The sequence below is a fragment of the Hypomesus nipponensis genome, chromosome 28, assembly GCF_054491055.1.
Source record: "Hypomesus nipponensis isolate SF chromosome 28, ASM5449105v1, whole genome shotgun sequence".
In the NCBI taxonomy this organism is placed as follows: Eukaryota; Metazoa; Chordata; class Actinopteri; order Osmeriformes; family Osmeridae; genus Hypomesus; species Hypomesus nipponensis.
This window is the reverse complement of record NC_140388.1, coordinates 6,985,832-7,007,719: the sequence shown is the minus strand read 5'-3', so window position 1 is coordinate 7,007,719 and position 21,888 is coordinate 6,985,832. Positions and strand designations below refer to the sequence as shown.

Below are 21,888 nucleotides of genomic sequence, written 5' to 3'. Positions count from 1 at the left end.
AGAACTTTAAGTTAATTGTTTTCAAGTGTGGGATTCACAGGGATGAAATAGCGTCTCATAATAATGTGCTGCTGTCGCTTTTAGCCACCACTTGTTACGCATGCGCAATAGTAAACGAGCATTTCCTGTCTGAAATCAGACACGACTACATGCTTCGCTGCAAACCAGCTGGATTTATGAACTAATGTAATGAGTTGAAAAGTACGCAAAGAATTACATTAAGCGGTGAGTGTAGTGGCTTTAAGGAGGTGTACATTACATTTAATTTTTTATAATAATATGATAACATTCCTGCCTGAATAATTTATCTGGCTAGTAGTGTGTGTGTGTGTGTCTGGTTGCCAAGCTAGCAAGCTAACTATACTGTACAGTACAAGCTAGCACTAGTTTCTCTACAACACCACTACCATAGAGGCATTAGCATTTGCAAAGCAATCCAATCATCATATGGAAAGCTAACAAGCTGTGAGCCACTCGTTTTCATTAACTGAATTATGTACATGTTGTGATAAAACTGTGCCACGTTATGATAGTTACAATGCTTTACGTCGTTGGTTTGACAGCTGTCTTAAACTAAATGGCTAGAGTACGTGTAAGTTACTACTAGCTTAGCTAGCTATCTGTTAGCTGTCAGCTAAACCCAAGTTGTCAGCTAATTAGCGCCACTACAGTAGCTAGGGATCAATCGCAGATGGCTCAACTATTATTATTAAGTTAGCGAGTCAAGTTTATTTTCAAGCTATATCCTTCCCTGGTTTAGGCAACCCCAGTGGTGGCGTTTGTGTGACACAATGGTAGCTAGTCAGTTACTTGTCACTGATTTGATTTGATCTTTTCAGGGTACAGTCAGCGAGAGAGAGAGAGAAGAGATGGCCAGTGCAAGAGTGCCACTGGACGAACAGCAGGTGACAGAGTCAGCGGGGCCCACGGGAAAGGACCGCACCCTGCCAGCACTGGTACGGCAGGGAATAAAGCGTATATACCGCAGCTTTCAGTTTCTGTCGTCGCATACAGATAGTGGAATCCAGATAATTGGAGTTAATCTATCCGCGCGTTTCGTGTACTGTGTGTGACTCAGCACCCGGACCGGAAGGAGGAGCGCTGTTTCGTGCTGTACAAGCCCCCTCCACAGGACTGCTCACCTGCCCAGGAGGAAGAGTTTCTGGAACATGCCAAGTTCATCACCGAGGACCTGGAGTGGCTGCTGGAACTGCCACACGACAAGTTCTGGTGTCAGGTTAGTTCCTAACTGCCGTCATCCCACTGGGGAGGGTGTGCATGTGTGTGTGTGGTCGGCTGTTTCAGAAGAACACTATATATAGCTTTATTGCCTTCAGGTGAGTTGGCGGAGTGCTAGATTTACTTGAAGGGTGTGGGGTGTAGTCCGGTCCCAAGACCTGCTCTCTCTCTCTGGTGGTTGTGAAGGTGGTGTTCGACGAGTCGCTGCAGAAGTGCCTGGACTCGTACCTGCGTCACGCGCCCCGCGGCCTGGACTCGACGGCGGCGCCCTCGACCCCGGCCGTGGCGGACATGCAGCGCCGCGTTCACAGGCACGTCTTCATGGCCTTCCTCAGGATGGCCACGCACAAGGAGTCCAAGGTAGGACATCGGTCCGGGCGGCAGGACTTTTCATTAGAACGCTCATCGTGTCATTTTGCAGTCATTTGTATTGGTGAAGATTGCGTACGAGTGGGGGCTTCCCTCTGAAAATCATGTCTCGTTGACCTCGTGCAGTCAAATGTGTGAGACAAAGAGATGCGTGTTTCGTTCGAGTAAAAAACGTCTCCTCATTGGTCGTCTGGCTCCCCCCATCCTCCCCCCCCCCCCCCCCCCCTCAGGAGGACTTCATAACTCCGTCTGTGTTCGGGGAGATCATCTACAACAACTTCCTGTTTGACATACCCAAGATCCTGGACCTCTGTGTTTTGTTTGGGAGGGGTAATTCCCAGCTGCTCCACAAGATGATCGGTGAGGATGAGCAACTCTGGTCTGTCTCCCCCAAACGGGGCTGCACTAGCCCTGAGTCACTCATGCTTACATCTGCTGTCGCTCTCTCACTTCCAGAGAACATCTTTACCCAGCAGCCCAGTTACTATGGAGACCTGGACGAGGCCGTGCCCTCCGTGTTACAGGTGAGAGGCAGGGAGAAACGGCCCAATCAGATTCCACCGAGGAGGGCTTTAACTAGGGCACTTCCCTTACCTAATTTGTTCTCTTTTCATCCTTTTCTTACTCGCTCTTTCTCATTCCCGCTCGCTCCCTTTCTCTTGCTCGCAATCACACTCTCTTTCCTACTTTCTCTCTCTCTCTGTCTCTCCCTCTTGTTTCTCCCTCCCCCTCTCGTCCGCCTGGCCCAGGTGTTTGACACGATTCTCCATAAGTGTGGGATCCAGTGTGAGGGGGAGGAGCCTCTGAGGCTCAGCGCCCACGGACGGCCCACCGCCATGACCATGACTCAGCAGGTGAGGCACTCGCTCGCTCTCTCTCTCCCCCTCGCTCACTCTCTCTCCCTCTTGCTCTTTCTCTCTCTCCCCCCCTCCCTGTCTTGCTCTCTCTTCTCTCTCTCTCTCTCTCTCTCTCTCTCTCTCTCTCTCTCTCTCTCTCTCGCTCTCTCTCAAACACAGACTTCACACACCTATTTTTAATTCCCCTATTCCCCTTACCGACAGGGACTGTAGTAGTTCTAGATGTCCTCCCTGTGGACCACAGATGTGTGTGTCTGCGTGTGCCCAGCCTGTCTCACTAGCGTCTGGTCCTCTCCCCCCCATCCCCCAGGATCTGGTGGATCTGCTGCTGTACCTGTGTGACACCTGCACCACCATCCACGCCTTCCTGGATGTCTACCCTCCCGCCTGCTCCACCTTCCACACCCACAGCTTCCTCTCCAGGTGAGACCTCAAGCCCAGCTCTGTAGGGGGGGGGGTCTGGCTGGGTCGGGTGTGTGTGTGGGGGGGGGGGGTCTGGCTGGGTCAGAGCTTGTGGAACATCGTCATGGGTTGTCTCTGTTCCTGGTTTTGAGCAGGCTGGCCTCGTTCTATGAGACTGTCGTGCCTGAGATGGAGAAGGCTGTGAGGAAGAGGAACTTTGACAACAAGAGGTTAGTGTGTCTGCTGGGGTGTATGTCTGGGCTGTGGTGTGTGGGCGGAGCTGTGGTGGGTGGATGTAGCTGTGTGTGTCTGGACTTGTGTGTGTGTGTGTGTGTGTGCTCGTACATGCGTGTGTGTGCATTGTGACCGATCCCTGTGTGTGTGTGCTCGCACATGCGTGTGTGTGCGTTGTGACCGACCCCTGTGTGTGTGTCAGTGTTCAGGAGGACCTGTGGAGGAGGCTGTGTCACTCTCGTAGGAGGATGGTGCAGGTGGCTCACCTGCTGCTCCAACACAGCTGCCTGCAGCCCATCCTGGAGGGGTGAGACACACACACCTCTACACGCACACACACACACACGCATGACGTGAGTAGGACACTGGTGTGCGTGTGCTGTCTGGTCTCATTAAAGGGGTTGTTCTCCACAGCGGAGAGAACATTCAGACGTTTGTGGAGGAACTCTTACAGCACCTCACAGCTTTCCTACCAGAGAAGAGGTAGGTCCCTAGACACATGTGACCCTGTCCTGTTAGCCGCTGCATCTGTCACGCATGCTGAGGAGATTGGATCTGTAATCTACCTGCGCCATCTCCCTCTCTCCTTCCTCTTTCTGTCCCTCTCTCCCTCCCATTTTCCCCTCTCCTCCTTCCCTCTTCCTCTCTTCCATGTCTCCCTCCCAACTCCCTCTTCCCTCTCTCTCCTCCCTCCCTCAGGTTCCTGTGTGACTATGACGAGCAATTCCCCGTCGCTGATGACATCAGCCTTCTCCAGCAGGCCTCTCCTCTCCTGTATCCTCTACGCTGGATCCTGAGGGCACCATCAGCAATATGTTGTTCCTATCATCATGATGATCACCCTTTATGTAACTCACTGCACCGGCACTCGCAGTGCTGATCAATAGAGAGCCTACACACCTGATTCAAACAGTGGGCCCCGAGGACCAGGGTTGAGAAAGGCTGATCTAGTTAGGCTCTCTGTTGTAAGGTTCTCCAGTTATAGGAAGGTTCACCAGTTATAGGAAAGTTCTACAGTTATAGGAAGGTTCTACAGTCATAGGAAGGTTCTACAGTTATAGGAAGGGTTTTCTAGTCATAGGCAGATTTTACAGTTATAGGAAGGTTCTACAGTTATGGGAAGGTTCTCCAGTCATAGGAAGGTTCTACATTTATAGGAAGATTCTCCAGTCATAGGAAGGTTCTCCAGTCATAGGAAGGTTCTACAGTCATAGGGAGGTGCTCTAGTAGTAGAGAGGTCATACGCAGCCTGTTGGGTGATGGATCTGGCCCCCTTCCTTAACCCCGCCCCCTTCCTTAACCCCGCCCCGTTCCAGCGACGACACCCGGACCTCCTACCTGCTGCAGGGCGTGGGGATCGCCTGGGACAGCGTGGGCCGGAAGAGGCCCCAGACCCGGGCCTCCCCTGGGCTGGGGGCCGTCCAGGGGGCGGAGGGGGAAGCAGGGGCCTGGGGAGGAGAGGGGGCCCTGGGGGCCCGGGAGCCCGGGGAGGGAGGGCAGAGGCTCAGGGGCGCGGAGGCCATGATGGATGTGCACCCGAAGGGAAACAACGTGAGTCCTCCTGGATGTGGACATCGTGTTGGGGCGGTTAGGAAGTCATGAAGCCGTGCTCCTCAGTCACTACTGAATGAATGAATGACTGTGTCTGCTGTCTGTCTGCGTGTGTCTGTGTGTGTCTGTGTGTGTCTGCTATGTCTGTGTGTGTCTGCTATGTCTGTGTGTGTCTGCTATGTCTGTGTGTGTCTGCTATGTCTGTGTGTGTCCCCAGGGGGCGTCGGGCACCATCAGTGCGGGGGAGCTGGAGTCCCTGCTGAGCCACATCAGCGAGCTGCTCCCAGACCTGGGGGAGGGCTTCCTGCTGGCCTGCCTGCAGCAGTACGGCTACAGCTCTGAGCTGGTCATCAACAACATCCTGGAGGAGCGGCTGGCCCCGGACCTCCTCAAGCTGGACAGGGCCATGCCCAGGTACGCGGGGCCAACCACCTCCTACCCTTAGAGAGTGTGTGTGTGGGTGTGTGTGTGTGAGAGTATTTTCGAACATAAATGAAGTTTCCTCCGTGTCCATTGGTATTACACGGACATACATTTATGCATTTTAGCAGACGCTTTTATCCAAAGCGACTTCCCAGAGAGAGCTTTACAAAAGAGCATAGGTCGCTGATCATAACAATGAGGTAGTTCCAAACAAGCACTGTACATGCAGTACACACACACACACAGAGTACGAGTGTGTGAGTGTGGCGTCTTGCTGTCCCTCCAGGCCGGTGAAGGAGGAGCCGGCTCCAGTACTGAGCAGCAGGTCCAACGTGTTCGACGATGACGAGTTTGACGTCTTCAGCAGGGAGCAGGTGGACATGTCCCGCATCTGGAAGGGCAGGAGGTGACAGTCCTCTTCGTCTTCTCCCTCCCTCCCTCCCTCCCTCCCTCCCTCCCTCCCTCCCTCCCTCCCTCCCTCCCTCCCTCCCTCCCTCCCTCCCTCCCTCCCTCCCTCCCTCCCTCCCTCCCTCCCTCCCTCCCTCCCTCCCTCCCTCCCTCCCTCCCTCCCTCCCTCCCTCCCTCCCTCCCTCCCTCCCTCCCTCCCTCCCCTTCTGACTTGCCACTGAACCGCAGAACACACAGGGCTGTGTGAACTGAGGGTTGACGCCTGAACACTTGACTCCGCCCACCAGGAAAGGAGAGAGCGCTCGCGACATGCTCAACGACAAGAAGCACATCGCCGAGCAGAAGGCCCGCTACCTCGCCTACGAGACGGTGGTGGACGAGGTTGTCGTCACGGCCGGCGACCCGGCCTTCGCCCTGGACGACTACGACGACGAGTACGACGACACCTACGACATCAACCAAGTGGGCGCCAACGACCTGGACGGAGACAGCAACCTGCTCAACCGCAGGTCTGACCCCCCCCCCCCATCTCTCCACACTGCAGACTCTTTCTATCTGTTTCTCCCTCTCTCTCTTTCTCCCTCTCTCTCTTTCTCCCTCTCTCTTTCTCCCTCCTTCTCTTTCTCCCTCTCTTTCTCCCTCTCTTTCTCCCCTCTCCCCTCTCTATCGTCTCCGTTGCAGCTCTCCCATGATTGAAAGTCAAAAGGCCCTTTCTCCTTCTCCCTCGTGATCCCCCCCCCCCCAGGCCCTTCACCGTGCCTCAGGTGCTGCGTACGGGCGGCCGGCCAGCCCCGGAGGAGGAGGAGGAAGACGAGGAGGAAGACGAGCCAGAGGAGGTAGGTAGACGTGGCCTGCGCACGCACACACACCGTGTCCACGGGGCTGTTGTGTGGTGTTCCCTGGGAGGCGCGGGGGCGCCGGTCAGGGCAGCTGCTCACAAACTCTTCCCCCTTGCAGAGCGGCGGGGTGAAGAGAGACCAGTTTGTGCAGGACCCGGCTCTGCTGAGGGAGAGGGCGGAGGCCCGCAGAGCAACCATGCAGCAGAGGAGAGGGTACACACACACACACACACGTTCACTGTCTCTCACACACCCACACTATCTCCCACTGACGCACACATTCCCTCTCATCCAAATACACATACATTGACTCTCTTACACACACTATCACTAACAGACCTTTTTGAGAGATTTTCCTGTGTTGATGCTCCCCCCCTCCCCTCCAGGTACAGACCAGACCCTCCCCCCAGCCAGGTGGGGGGCGGCCCAAGGGCCAGGGCCAGACCCAGGACACCGTCCTGGACCGCCGCAAGAAGGAGGCTAACAAGAGCCGCGGGGCCAACCACAACCGCAGGGCCATGTCTGACCGCAAGAGAACCAAGGGCATGATCCCCTTTTGACATCACCGTGGAACCGACAAACTCACCTTGGAGACCTGCCAAGCAGACTGTGTGCACAAGATATGGAAACGATGGTGGCAATGGGTCAGAATGAGAGAAAGAGAGGGAGGACGGATGGACGGACGGAGAGATTGAGCAAAGGTCCATGGTTCGGCCATCCCCGAGGGTAAAGGTCAAAGGTTGTGACCCCCGGTTTAGCTAACCTCATGAAGGTCAGGGGTCTCCTGCAATCCTCCTTCCCACTACCAAGGTCATGTTCTAAGGGCTTTTTTAGGGTTATGTGGTGAAGAAATACTAGTTAATCCTGTTTTTTTGTTGTTTTTTTTTACTCACAAATGGGTCAGTTCAACGCTAACAGAACGGAGAACAGTTTTACTGAGTGTTACTCAGAGAACACATCTTTTTAGCTTTTGATTCAGAGTTCTTGCGGTTGTCTGGCCCAATCAGATTTTGAAAATACTCAGTATGCCAAAGTGTTAGTGAAAAAGACAACAAACAGCTTTATTTTTTTGGCCATGAAACAAATCAATTTATTGAGACCTGGAATCAATGCGCAGAAGTGGTGCGTGTGTGCGTGTGGGTGCGTGTGTGGAGGAACATTTATGTGGGGGAGTTATTACCATCCTGGTCCAACCGCAACGACATAAAAAGCAGCCAAGACAGACGGCGTCTTCACCAGCTCGATGTTGCTGTGTGTTTGGAAGCGTGAGCCTCAAGGAAACAAGCAGAAGCTTTCTAGAACGTTCTACAGCTGCCATGCACCAATCAACTACTTTCTAAATAGGAAACAGAATCCACTGTGTGAGAACTTTTTTTTTTTTTTTTTTACAAAGAAAAACACATTTATGATTGCTTTTTTGAAGTTATCTTTAAAAAAAGATGAAAAACACAATAAACGAATAAATACAATTACAGTTTCTCATTTGGGTATTCTTGTCAGGACAGAAATACAATACTTTCAGGTTTTCAGGTGTGAGGTAACAGGGTAAGTGGGTTTCCAACTGCCTTCCCTCGGACCACCATTAGACATGCTGACCCCTCCTAACCAGGAGCAGTGTTCACACAAGGTCACTACTAAGCTCTACTCTTAAATCATCTCTCAAAGTGCTTTTTTATCGACCGACTGAAGTCGGTGCAGTGAAGGTAATTCAAGTGATCCTATTGGTTCCTGGCGATCTTTTACCTTTCCCAGACACATTATCATTGGCTGGTTGCCTAGTTTTCAGGGGGTCTGACCTTCTGCTGCTCATCTCAAAGCTCCATCTCCAGCCCTGTCTGGGGTCAGGTACAGTCGACTCCAGTGGTCTTCAGCCCTGGTCCTCAGGACCCACTGAGGACCAGGGCTGAAGACCGCAGGTCTCCTCGGTTGTCTGCCAAAAGCCCTCTGACAGCTGTTTTGGAGACATCTATTGCTTGGTGATGTAAGTGTAAGCTCATTTCCGGTCTGCTTGCTTTGGAACATGTCTTGGCTCATATTAGTAGCCTGTTAATCAAGGCAATTAATGCAATTGTTAATTTACGATTACAAGTACACACTTTAAAATTTTTCAGTTCATTCATTTAGATCAATGTTGTTATTCTTTTGGATTATTGCATATATTAAGAATACAAGAATGCGTCTTATTTCTGTAACGTTTGACATCCATGCAACAATGTTTTCTGGTGTTTTTCCTAGTCTTTCCTTTGTGTTGCGTTGGGTTCAAATGACCTGTTTAAGACCATGGGAGTCTGTGGTACATGGGAACTATTCAACACAGCCAATACACCTGCGAGAGCTCCTGTGGGCCAATACAGTAACAAAATCTCGGGAAGACGTCATACTGTTTCAACAACAGTACTGTTGACATTAAGTATCAAGTATAGTTTACAGTTTCAATGAAGCTGTGTCTGGATTGGTTGAACCCAGAGTGGGTCAGGGGTCAACCCAGACCACTGTTCCATCAGGTAGCCAGCTGCTGTGTGGAGTTCCCTGTTCCCACAATCCAGTGCAGGAGTAAATGAGGTCTGAAGACAAGATGACGTGATCCCATTGGTATTTTGGTCGGCGTGGGCGGTCCTAAACCTTAGCTGGCGTTAACTGTCTCTGCGGCGGCTACCTAGTGACAGGAAACAAGGCAGAAGGTCTGAGGGAGATTTCTGTGATGTTTCACCCCTGTGTAATGCCTACAATGAATGTTTTACTAGAAGATTTAGCCTGCCTGAGCAAGAATCTAGAACTATGGAGTGTGTGGGTGTGTCTGTGGCTCAATTATCTCGAGAACCGCGCTCTGTATAAAGTACAATTTCAGCAGATGTCTTGCTCAGAACCCAAGGACTGCGTCGAGTGTGAAGTGGTTTGGATGGGGGAGGGAGAGGAGAGGGAGAAGACGAGCGACTCACTGAGGATGCTGTGTTTACAGAGAGGACAGGTGTGCTGCAGCAGCAGCCAGGGGTCCACACAGTCTCTGTGGAACTCATGGAGGCAGGGCAGGACGCGCAGACACTGCAACACACACACACACACACACACAGTTATACATGAACAGTGAACACACCTGGAACAGCCCGTCTACATAGCTGCTGATGCTGACCTGGTCGTTGTTGGCTTAGTGTGTGCGTGTATGTGAATGAGTTTTTGTGAATGTGTGTATGTCCTGCAGCTGCCCAGGCGGTGCTGACCTGGTTGTTGTTGAAGGGCTCCAGGCAGACGGCACAGAGGTCGTTCTCTGCGGCCTGGTCTGGCTCACACCAGGGCATGGGCTGGCGGTACGTCCTGGTCTGCAGGGACGACAGCCTCTTCAGGATGTCCTGCTTAGGAAGCAACTGCAGGGGAGGGCACAGGTCAGAGGTCAGGAGCTGGTCCGACGAACTCTCCGGCTCACCCCTCCGTCACCAATGTCACTTGGTGTGGGGACACAAGAGCAGAAAAGCCGTCCCTCACCTCGGACTCGTCGTTGAGCTGGTTTTCATGATACTGCCAGCGAGCTTGAACTATGACCCCTGTGCACAGCAGCAGGGCCACCAGGACGACAGTGTTCCACAGCTGCTGCAGGTACTTCTGGAGGGGGAGAGAAGGGGGAGAGGGGGAGTGGAGATGTAACATGTATAAAAGATGCAAGTCTACTTGTTGTATAACATGAGGTTACGAGTGTTATGTATAATAAATACACTCGTCTGTGTGTATATGTGGACTCTGTGGTTATAGCGCATTTAATGTCAGTATGTGTTTGACTTCAGCTGTATGTATTACTGTGTGTAAATGTGTTTGTTAGTGTGTGCGTAGTGAGTCCCCCACCTGGACCTGTGAGTTGGTCTCTCCTGTACAGATGACCCCCTGCCACTCCCCGTAGATCCCCCCTCTAGAGCGACCGCAGGTGGACCACAGGGTCAGGGTGGCCCCCTGACGGACCACAGACAAGGAACCAGACACGGTCACACGGTCCCTCACCCCAAAGTGGCCCCAAACCGCTTTGTAATAAAGGTCATTTTATACTCAGGAAAAAAAATCTTAATTGATCATTTTGGTAATGCATACTTTAAAACGTGTTAGATAGTATTGACACCATTTAAACAAATCAGGATAAAAAATAAGTAAAGATTCTCACCAAATTATCCTGTAGAATGGTCTTGTATGTTATTTTGGCTGTTGCCTGAAGACCCCTGTGCAGAAAGGGTGTGGTCAAGTCTAGAATGGTTATGTACTGAGTGCATCACTGGAACAGACACTGGAAGGGGGAACTAGCAGTGGTCCCAGACTGGTACCAAGGCTGTAGGGGGGGTTGTCTGTTCCGCCTATTACCTGAGGAGGGCTCCAATGAGCTTGGTAACATTTTCAGAGGTTTGGATGACAATGATTGGTTTGGAGATGACCTGGGAGAGATCCATCTGCAACGGCAAACACAGGGAAGGTTAATCTGAGCATAGCACTGAGGTGGGGGGGGGGGGGTATGTGTGAGAGAGAGAGAGAGAGAGAGAGAGAGAGAGAGAGAGAGAGAGAGAGAGAGAGAGAGAGAGACAGAGAGAGACAGAGAGACTGACGGGTGTGTGTGTGTTTCCTGGTTACCTCTCTGACTGTGTTCTGGTTGAGGGCCAGGATGATTAGTGCTGAGGCCCCCAGGACCAAGGCTCTCTTCATCTACCACAGACAGACCAGGAAGTTAGCTACCTCGACACACTCTCCCCTCATTCCCTCGTCTAATACACGGCTCTCTCGCTGGTTCTCTAGATCACAGTATGTGTAACCTATGTCAACTAGTACAATCCTGCACCTGTTGCTCTCTCTCTATGCTTACTTTGTTGACAACAGCAGCAGCAAATGACTCCTGATTCCCTGTGGAAGCCTGGCTTTTCTCAACCTTAATGGGAACCACGCCTATCCACGGCTCCTGCTCTTTCGATTGGTCATCCTCATCTTCTTCTTCCTGGCTTTCCTTCTGCTGGTCATCCTGCACCTGATGATGCGAGATGAATAATATTGTCATAGATTTCTGGAACGAATTTAAAGGCACGTGTGGTATTGCTAATTGGACAATGACAAATATGAATTGTGTAAATTGTTAATCGCCATGAGACGGATTGAATCTGCATCATTTGCAATATTCAACAGATAGGACGCTATATCCAAAAGTAGGGTATTTTGCTCTTTTGTTTTTTCTTTCAAATCCCTGTAATACTTTACCAGTCTTAGATCTCCTTCTACAACATACTCCGTTTGTTTGTGTTCATCCAGGACGGTGTTCCCCCAGCTCGCTTCGATCACCTCACCTTCTAAAACGGTGCTAACGGTTCGTCGTTCTCTCATAACAACCTCCACCGACGCTACCTGTTCACCCGTGACGAACAGACAAGATAAGAACGAAGGAGCAGATAACAGGAATAGCACATATAAGTAGCACCAGCAGAAACTCGCAGCCATGGCGAAACAAATAAACGTATTTTAGCTATAATTCCTAAAAATAAATATTCATAATTGTTTTAGCAACTGTCACCCATGGATTTGCAAGGAAGACATCTGTCTTGGACCCTAAAAGGTAAACAAGAACGTTATTTCCTGCGTGGACAGGAAACCAGAGTGATGCGATTGCACAACAATATTTATATATTTAAATATCTACGCGTTTTTTGCACCGTCACTCTTATGCACTATTGTTGTTATTATTGCACGTATTTTTTTAAAGTATTTAAAAAAACTGTAATAAAAACGTGAATACAGGTTTCATTTCATTGGGTCCCGCTGCATACCTAAACACTAAAAACCGGTATTATATTATGTGTTTCTTCGATATCGCCACATGATTGTGATATGTTGCCTTTAAATGAGTGTATCTGCGGCTGTTGACATTTTGTATGCGTTGACAGCTGATTATAACAGCGCCCCCAACCAGAGAGCGGTAGTAGCGTCACAGAGGTACATATTCTGCTCAGTCCACCGACAGTAAGTGCGTGATCAGGTGTTCAACTTCAAATAAAAACGATTCTTTGTACAGTCGGGATGAGTGGAAGGGTTGGCGATCTCAGTCCCAAGCAGGCTGAAGCTTTGGAACAGGTAATTTTCTTTACAAAACGTTTTGTTGTTTTAAAAGTACTACTGTTACTGTTAAGGTGGAACATCGATGCTGTTTCTCTAGCAGCTAGCATCGTGGGATGACTTCTTCCCTCACGCTCAAGCAACATTATGGCTCGTCACAAATGATCATGAATGATAGAATTGTATTTTGATTTGTTGTGTTATTTTGCCAAGCCCATTTATTTCTGTAATAGAGATAGTTAAAATGAGTGAGCATGTGTGAGGTAGATTAACGACGTAAGCAATCTGGAAGGAATGTACGGCCCGTGTTTTTTTACTGTGTAATTACCATGACATAGTTAACAAACTATCAGCATATGCTCCTGTCTTCTTAATGCAAGTTTTCTGTTAAGCCGTAAATGGTTAGGTTATTATGATCTATTTGCACATGTAAGTTGTATTTGCCGTCGTCATCTATAATTATGTTTTTAAGTAACGCGTCTTTCGTACTGCAGACCGAAATTACTTAACGAGTGCATGACTATGAAGAAATTATAAACTGATATTTCAAAATCTCATACGCATCTCTGTTGAAAGTGTTCTCCTTTCCGTGCACATGTTATCACAAGTCAAGGGCAATCTATATTGCAGGATCTAAAGCTTTCGGCTGCAACAGTTGTTCCACTGTGTGTGCGTGTGTGTGTGTGACTGTGTGTGTGTGTGTGTGTGTGTGCAGGACATAGTGGTTGATACATGCTATTAAATGCTACCTCCAGTAGGTCCATTAATGTATTGTCATCTCTCTCTCTCACCCACTTCCCCTCCACACTCACAACCATCTCCTCAATCCCTCTCCCACGCTGTTTCTCATGGCATCCTACCCCTGGGCAGTTTCGAGAGAGGATTCAAGACATTCTTCCCCAGCTTCCTGCCCAGCATGACCACTTCCTGCTCCGTTGGCTCAGAGGTGAGCACCCTCATTGTGGCGGAAGGGAGGTTACAACACTGTTGTTATCAAATCAAATGGATGCAATGTGCCTGTGGTTATTGAGCTGCACTCTTTCTCAGTCAACGCTATGCTGTGATAGAGAAGTTACCATCTAGCATTTCATTCAGTTATGACTGCCGGGACGTTACAACACCCGTGTGTGTATAGTGCGTTCTTGCAAGGTTATGTGATGAAATAGAGAGATGAGAGAATGAGAGAAAGAGAGAGAGGGGGGGGGGGTGCATATTGTGTGCACAAACTGTGATTACTTCTCTTAAATGTAGCGTGTTCAGCCTTGATTTTTCAGCCCTCTGGTCCTGGTTGTAAACCAGGCGACACTGGATGAACAAGTCAGGTTTGCCGCGAGCTGGCGCCTCCTCTGAGAGGCTACAGTGACCCGCACTCCAAGAGGAGGACGGAGGCAGGGTTTACCGCTTCATAAAGGAGAGCTTGTTCTCGGCTGCGTGATGTAAAGACCATTTCACCCTTTCTCTCGTTCTCTCTCTCCCGCTCTGTGTCACTGTCTCTCGGCCTCTCTCTCTCTCTCCCCCCCCCCCCCACTGTCAGTTTGTTCTCTCTCTCTCTCTTCCGTCCCTCCTTCCCCATCTGAGTCATTCTAATCTTGTGCTAATCTCATTACACGGAGAACAACAGTGCTGCCAGCCTGTACATGAGTCCGTGTGCTATGCCAGTTTAGGTGTGTTAAGTGAGGCACTGGGCTGGCTCAGTGGTTAGAGTATTTGACCACAGATTATGAGGTCGCAGGTTCTAATCCCCTTATGATATATGCTACGTCGCTTTGGATAAAAGCGTTTGCTCAATGAGTGCTTTGCGTTCCAATCCGAGCAATATAAAATCTTTATGTTGCTAGGATTATTGGTATCAGTGCCTGAGGGGGATGACCCTTCTGAAGGTCTTCATTAGACAGTTGTGTGACTGTGCCATTGCATTCTGGGTTTTGTAGTGAGTTTTAACCCTGCCTGCTAGGGCTGGGAGAGAAACGTCCAAGCGTGGACAATGAAGCCCCTGTGTGCTGGTTCTGTGCTCGTGAGGCTTGTGAGTTATGTCCTCTTCACAGTGTGTTTGTGTTTGTTTGTGGCTGTGTGTGTCTAAAGACAATTTGCTGTGCCATTGAGGTCACATATATTTGCATCTCTGGTAATAATCAAAGGACAGGGAGGCATTTTTGTGGAAAAGTGAATCACATTTCCTTTGAATGAGGCGGTTTATCCAAACACCTTTTGTATATTTCCGTTAAACATGCACACACAATTGATCCACGTTATGTGCATGGGCTTGTTGTCGTTGGTTATAGTGTCATGATGATGTGAGTTCCATGTGACAGGAAGGGCCAGGTCACTGACCTATCTCCTCTTCTGTCCAGAGTCGGGATGACAGAAACTGACATTGGAAGTGGCTTGGTTGTGAGAATGCCTCATCAGTGTGTCTGGGGCTCAGCTCGTAAGCCTCCGCCAGCTGTCCACCTCACAGGAAGCAGGCCTGGCTTAGTATTCCTCCTACCTGCCTCTCTCTCTCTTTCTCTCAGTATCTCTCTCTCTCAGTATCTCTCTCTCTCAGTCTCTCTCTCTCTCTTTCAGTATCTCTCTTTCAATATCTCTCTCTCAGTCTCTCTCTCTTTCTAGAGACAGAGACATTAGCTTCCTGTTTTCAGCCATCAGTCAGATGGTTTGTGTCTGTGTGTGTGTGTGTGTGTTTGTGTTTGTGTGGAAGGCACCGTGTCCAAGTGTCCCATCGTAACACTCTGGTTCTCTCACTCAGTCCTCATGCCCGTGTTCTTCTCTCTTCTCCTCTGTCTCTCCCCTCCCCTCCGTCTCTCCTTCCTCAGCCAGGAACTTCAACATCCAGAAGGCGGAGGCCATGCTTCGGAAGGTACCTCCCCCTCTGTCCTTTCTCCTTCTGCCTCCGAGTCTGCAGCAGTCCCAAACCAGCCTCCTGGCACGCCGCCGTGAAGTTATTTAGATTAAGTGTGACCAGAACTTACACAACAATCCAACACAGGCTCCCTTTAGGAACGGTCACCATGTCACAAATGTACTGCTTGCAAAACGCCCTTTAATCCATCTCATTCATCTGACTGGAGGATTTCTGTGTGTGTGTGTGTGCCTGTGTGTGTATGTGAGTGTGAGGGACAGTGGTGTGTGTGTGTGTGTCCATGCGAGACAATATGAGTCTGTGTGAGACAGTGTTTGCGCATGACTGCTTGTGTGCCTGTGTGTGTATGAAAGTATGAGAGACTGAGGAAATAGTGTCAGCGTTTGCGTGTGAGTTTATGCCCGTGTGTGGTATGAGTGTGTGTGTGTCTTATTTGGCAGAACAATGGTCTCTGCTCGGTCAGAAGCCCTTCCCCCAGCTCATCCCCTCGTTATCGCATTCATGTTGAGGGAGCATGTGCCTAAAACGTCTTGATCCACTTAACGCACACCACTCCCAGTCTTACTGTGCCTGTTTCTGAGTCATCCTCGGTGTCCCCCGATTGGCTCTCACCGGCTCTCCATGTTTCCCCTCAGCACGTGGACTTCAGGAAACAAGTGGCGGCCGACACCATCACCACAGAGTGGCAACCTCCAGAGGTGAACGAACCTCCGCTCCTCTCTCATAACATGGAATAGGTCCCCCCATCGTAGAATTCCAGACCTGTCCGTCTCAGAGGTGTCTTATAAACCCAGTCTGCCATGGGAGGAGCGTATGGGCGCAGCAGTGTCTGGGTGTGATTATCAGTCACGGCTTTGCACTTGTCTGAACTTGAGATGTTGTAAAGATGGTAGTTACATAACGGTGACGCGATTGGAATGAACTATGAATTGGAATGCCGATCTTTGGGTTGTCGTCGGTCGACAGTTCTAGAGTCAAGATTAAGAACAAAAGCAATGTCCCCGTGGCTGGTAGCCAACCTAGCCTCTTACATGTAGCGTCGTTTCAACCATACCTCCAGAACACTACTGTTTCAATGTGCGTCGGTTGTCGTGGTGCTTGTCTCCAGGTGATAGAGAAGTACCTGTCTGGTGGGATGTGTGGGTACGACCGTGAGGGGAGCCCCATCTGGTATGACGTCATTGGCCCCATGGACCCCAAGGGGCTCTTCCTGTCCGCCTCCAAACAGGACTTCATCAAGTCCAAGATCCGCGACTGCGAGAAGCTGCAGAAGGAGTGCGACCTGCAGTCCGAAAGGGTGAGGGGGGAGCGGTGCATCGTGGGGCCTGTAGTCTTCGCAGCTTTGAAGAAAAAGGGAAAACGGAAAAACCCCTTGAAACGCCCATGTGTTCATAGTTCTCGATCTGTTTCTCTCTCACTCTCTTTCTCTCTCTAGTTGGGGAGGAACATAGAGTCCATCACTATGATCTATGACGTTGAGGGTCTTGGTCTGAAACACTTGTGGAAGCCTGCAATTGAGACCTATGGAGAGGTAAACACATGCACGTACACACTTGACCAAATTCTTCAAACCACGGATGCTACTTTACTTTTATTGCCCCTCAGGCGACTTTTTCGAATGACAACGAAACCTCAACGAGTCTGATATTGAGCAGGCGTTTTTCTTCCCCAGGTTTCTGCTCTGTAGCTGTGTTTATTGGCGTTCCGCCCGTGCTAAATGTTGATTGGATGAGCGAGCGTCGACGTGTCATCATTTTCCGTCCTTCCCATCATGCTGTGTAGAGTCTGATGTCTGACCCTAACCCAGTGATGGCAGGACCTCCTAACACTGTTCTCTGTCTCCAGATTCTGTCCATGTTCGAGGCCAACTACCCAGAGGGCCTCAAACGACTGTTTGTCATCAAAGGCAAGTCTCTCCAATATCAGTCACCTCTGTATTAGCATCTGACCACAAACCATCAAGTCGTTCCGCATCTTGTCAGGTCTAGACTCGTGTGTTTAGACACCTTATGTTTGTTCCTTTCCTCCTCCGATCATAATGTCCATCCCTCTCTTTTCCTCCTCCTCCTCCTCCTCCTCAGCCCCCAAACTTTTCCCGGTGGCCTACAACCTGGTCAAGCACTTCCTGAGTGAGATCACACGGAACAAGATCGTCATTCTGGGGGGTGAGGGATAGTTCACCCTGCTTCCTGTTTCTACCCCCCCCCCCCCAGACACACACACACATACATTCTTGCTGCTCCCCAATTCAGCAGACCCTTTAATCGCTTTCAATAAAAGCCGTGTACGGACCCTGCGACATCTTGATCTGCAGTCAAATGAGCTACCACTGGGCAATACTTAACCTTGGATAATATACCATATCATATCATTCTACCCTCCCAAATATTTGTGAATACATACTCTTGTTTGTTTTGTTATCCTCCTGGATCCTCAGGGAACTGGCAGGAGGTGTTGTTGAAGCACATCGACGCTGAGGAGCTGCCCGCCGTGTATGGGGGCAAGCTGACAGACCCGGACGGAGACCCCAGCTGCCGCACCCTGGTGAGGTCACATCCTGTCACACGGGAAGGAAGCGAAAAGACACACCAGGTGTCAGGGGTCATATGTGTCATTGCAGCCGTCTGGAATGCTGGAGTAGGCAAACGCAAGTAGTTCTGGCGCTTCTGGTTTCATTGACCACTGTTCATGCTAATGCTAATTACGGCAGGCGGTTGGCGTTAGATGGCTTGGAAGCTAGAGTTCAGCTGCAGCTGGTAGAGACATGGGGGGGGCTGTTCTGCTTTCTGGCCCTGCTTCCTGGTTCTGCTTCCCAGTTCCTGACAGTGGAGCACAATTCTGCTCTCTGGTTGTCGGCGTGATCTGAAGCAGCATCCAGGTTCTGTTTGGATGAGGGGGGGGGGGGTCTAGTGACAGACTCCACACACTTGTGGAGGCTGGTGCAGCTTGGTGTCCCAACGTTCCACACCAGAGGTTCAGCTCATCGTAAGTGTGGACACCTTCAAGTCAGTAGAGGGAGATTTGTTACGAATCTGGGTGGAAGGTCACTCCCTGTCATGTGACTCTGTGTTTCCTGCGAGTTCCAGCCGGCAGATAGCCTCCAGGTACAACCTTCATCTCCATGGCAACTCAACTGCTCCTGGCAGCTCCTCTTTCCCACAGTACCACTGCGCTTTCTGGCTTTCTCCGCTCGAACCGTGTTCATCTAGAACAGTGGTTCCCAACCCTGGTCCTCGGGACCCCCTGTCCTGCATGTTTTAGATGTTTCCCTGCTCCAACACACCTGCTTCAAATGAATGGATCGTTATCCAGCTCTGGAGAAGCCTGTTAACGACCATTCATTTGAATCAGGTGTGTTGGAGCAGGGAAACATCTAAAACATGCAGGACAGGGGGTCCCGAGGACCAGGGTTGGGAACCACTGTTCTAGAACGTTCCGCATTCCCCCCCCCCCCCCCCCCCCGTGTAGTGCCAGTAGGAGTCAGGCCTGCAGCAAAACAGGCTACTGTCGATCAAGCCTTTGTAGACCAGCAGACAGGTAGAGGAACGTAGATGGTTGATCTCGTGTCTGACCCAAGGTGTGGTATCTTTGTAGATACATAGGTAGAGTTTGCCTGCCTTGCCTGGAGAACCCAGAGGAGGAGGAAGATGGGAGCACTGTCTCGGCCCCCAAAGAGAGGCAGGGAGGAACTCATTCGCTCTGGAAACCTTCTGGAAGAGGAGTGGTTCTGATGGGCTGGGGCGCCAGAGCCTCTTCTGGAGTTGTGCGGAGGGATTCCACAGTCAGTGAGCTCGGTTTCGAACATGGCTGCTTCGTGGGTTCTTTGATCTCCCCTTTTTTCTTTTTCTTCGTGACAGATTTCTGCTTTTTCCTCTACTCTGAGTTGCTACTCTGTGGTCTGTTTAGTATGGCTCTGCCTTTGCTCAGATGTAAGGCAGCTAGAGGCAGTGAAGTATGTGTAGACTGTCTTGCTGATGGCTAGCTAGGTCCTCCTGGACAGATAAAGACGATAATAGTCACCCCATGGTGAAATTGAGTAAAGGTCGTTCCCGTTTACAATAGGCAATGGCACTGTATTTTATCAGTAACGTTTATCCAAACTTGATATGAATATGTGTGCGTGTGCAGATAAGAGAGATATGTGTTCTTATCTGAGGGCGGAGTCTGCTCCCTCGACCCTGCTGTCGTCCCAAACGTGTGATTCTACGTCGGATACTAACCCCCGAACGAACTGTCGCATCAGCGATTTACACTCAGTGGCTCCCCTTGTGGTAGGAGTGACAAACGACACTCTGCATGACCTTGCTGTCCATAGCACTCTGCCACCTACTGGTGGTTTTCAATAAGCGCTTCAGTCTGTATCCATGGATGGGGTTGGTGTTTGCATGCTGGACCTCAGAGGTGATCAGATTGAAATTGTCCGGTGTGTCTTGATTTATGGAAATAAATAGAAAAGTGAAGACCTAGGCTCTGGAACTTTCTTTCCATGGCACGAGGTGGTCTGACGCGCGTACGCGCCATTCCGCACCACACACGCAAACATGCACAAACACACACACGGAAGGTGCCGGTGCTTTAGGAAAAAAACATCATTAAACCTTTATACCCTAGACACATTTCTTACTGCCTCTGGATATTTACAGTAAGTTCATCTTTTGCCTTTCTCCTAAACCCCTCTTCCACAGTATGTACAGTACATCCCTTTTTGTCTTTTTAGAGCCTCTCTTCCAGGTCCCATGCTAACTTGCTAACTGCCTCTTTCTGGTGTGCGTGCTGGCGTGTCCCAGTTGCACATGGCAGGGACGGTGCCTACCTCCTACTACGTGCGGGACTCTGTGAAGGTGGACTATGAGCAGTGTCTGACCGTCAGCAGAGGCTCCACTGAGCAGATGGAGTACGAGATCCTGTTCCCTGGCTGTGTTCTCAGGTCTCTGTCCGACTCCCCCCCCCCCTGTCTCTCTGTCTGTCTCCGTCTGGGTCTCCCCCCTATGTCTCTCCTTCTATCTTCCCTTTCTCCCTCTCCCTCTCTCTCTCTCTGTCTCTCTCTCTCTGTTCATGTGTAGATTTTTTGTCAACTAAATTGATCAAGTCGCACTGCCCCAAATGTGCGGAACTTTGACCTGATGCTACCCACCCCCCTCCCCAGGTGGCAGTTTGCCAGCGAGGGGGCAGACATTGGCTTTGGGGTCTTCATGAAGGCTAAGAAGGGGGAATGGCAGAAGGCGGGCCAGATGCAGGAGGTTGTGCCCAGCCAGAGGTACAACGCTCACCTGGTCCCCGAGGACGGCTCCCTCACCTGCTCGCAGCCCGGAGTGTGTGAGTAGCATTGTTCTGTCGGGGGATTTGCTGGGACGAAACAGAGCCGTTTGACCATCTCCTCTCCTTGTGCTGTAGACGTGCTGAGGTTCGACAACACCTACAGCATCTTCCAGACCAAGCGCATAAGCTTCACCGTGGAGGTCCTGCTGCCTGTCCAATCACAGTCCTCCAAGGACCAGGATGGGCCGGATGAGGGGACCAGCGGACAATTATGACGGACTTTACCGAGTGGCTATTCCCTCTGCTGGGTAGTTACCCCTAGGCCACGGGGACCCCATGAAGATGACCTCAACCATGACCTTGTCCATGACCTTTACCTTGACCTCAAGCACTTAACTGTACCAACCAGCCATCGCCAAGGTACTACATACCATGGACCAAAATGCTGCTTACGCTTAGTACACAATGGAGGCATAACCCAGATCATCTCAGGAGAGCTGGACTGAATGCACAGGATATACGGGTTTACTTGAACATTGCTGTATGATGATGTCTTCATTTGCGAGAAACACAGTATTTTGCTGACAAGTATCCATGTAAACTGTATGTCTGATGAGGAGGTGGAGCTATTTAGACATATTTGATTGGGGCTGTGTGCGATGGCAGGAACTTGTTTTGTGCATTTGTGTTTGAAGATGTGTTTTAAGGCTATTTCAAAATCACTCCACCCACCAACCACTCACAAGAGGAAGGTCCTCATTTTCCCTCTTTCCATTTCTTTCTTGTAGATATCTGTCTCTTATGCTGTTGGTCTTGTTTTTAATCATAAGGTAATATTTAAGTTGAATCTATTTTTAATGTTTTATTTAATTGACGATTAATTTTTTTCAGAATTGACAAAACGATGTTTGTCAGTTTTATCTTATCTTGTCTGTTAATGCACTAGAACAACATTCCATTTTCTAAACCACAATTGTTGTTAGAGACTTGCAAAAGCTTGCCTTAAACATTACCAAATGAAAACATGCTGCACTAGATCAGTGTCTAATGTACTGATCACATAGTGTCAGCATTAACACTTACTTTGCACTTCATGAATATTATGGAATGTAGTTGCCTACAGGGTATAGCCTTGATTGCTATATAGTATAATAACCAGTAACATAAATGCATATTTTATTTACCTCTTTACATCATTGATGGTGATGATGACCAAGATCATTGTGATTTTATTTGCTGAAAGCTGAATTTTGGTATATGCTTACACTATTCATATTACTACTCCTGCAATAGTTGGTGTTTAAGTTGTTGATAACTCAACAAATAAATATATTTATGTCTTTACCTCTGGAGGTAGTGTCTCTGAGATTCCTTTGATGAC

General features: G+C 49.8%; 3 protein-coding genes across 4 annotated transcripts; 2 read left to right on the top strand and 1 right to left on the bottom strand.

Annotated features, from left to right (window-relative positions):
• The first annotated feature begins 120 nt into the window (after nt 1-120).
• ascc2 (activating signal cointegrator 1 complex subunit 2) lies at nt 121-7,791 on the top strand. Its single transcript, XM_084694411.1, is given in 20 exon segments — nt 121-225; nt 840-956; nt 1,079-1,237; nt 1,426-1,599; nt 1,839-1,968; nt 2,065-2,132; nt 2,358-2,462; nt 2,776-2,888; nt 3,023-3,097; nt 3,304-3,408; nt 3,516-3,584; nt 3,801-3,875; nt 4,418-4,652; nt 4,870-5,066; nt 5,362-5,481; nt 5,771-5,992; nt 6,229-6,319; nt 6,441-6,535; nt 6,709-6,745; nt 6,748-7,791. Coding segments are annotated over 19 exon segments (2,292 nt in total). The 5' UTR covers nt 121-225; nt 840-869; the 3' UTR covers nt 6,883-7,791.
• On the bottom strand, nt 7,732-11,906 carry rnf215 (ring finger protein 215). 2 transcript variants are annotated; one of them, XM_084694413.1, is made up of 11 exons: nt 11,850-11,906; nt 11,540-11,683; nt 11,154-11,312; nt 10,925-10,996; nt 10,661-10,746; nt 10,467-10,521; nt 10,157-10,261; nt 9,803-9,919; nt 9,541-9,684; nt 9,262-9,364; nt 7,732-8,978 (listed from the first exon to the last, which is right to left on the bottom strand). In XM_084694413.1, the coding sequence occupies exons 2-11, from the start codon at nt 11,660-11,662 to the stop codon at nt 8,956-8,958; spliced, it is 987 nt and encodes a 328-aa protein (XP_084550539.1). In that variant the 5' UTR covers nt 11,663-11,683; nt 11,850-11,906; the 3' UTR covers nt 7,732-8,955. The 2 variants fall into 2 exon arrangements, with proteins under 2 accessions (XP_084550539.1, XP_084550538.1); XM_084694412.1 differs by having other exon boundaries at nt 11,540-11,885.
• Nucleotides 11,907-12,238: 332 nt separating this feature from the next.
• On the top strand, nt 12,239-21,857 carry sec14l8 (SEC14-like lipid binding 8). Its single transcript, XM_084694407.1, has 12 exons — nt 12,239-12,406; nt 13,259-13,334; nt 15,202-15,245; nt 15,884-15,946; nt 16,357-16,545; nt 16,684-16,779; nt 17,094-17,154; nt 17,330-17,413; nt 17,686-17,792; nt 20,036-20,175; nt 20,395-20,564; nt 20,643-21,857. The coding sequence occupies exons 1-12, from the start codon at nt 12,353-12,355 to the stop codon at nt 20,780-20,782; spliced, it is 1,224 nt and encodes a 407-aa protein (XP_084550533.1). The 5' UTR covers nt 12,239-12,352; the 3' UTR covers nt 20,783-21,857.
• Nucleotides 21,858-21,888: the final 31 nt, after the last annotated feature.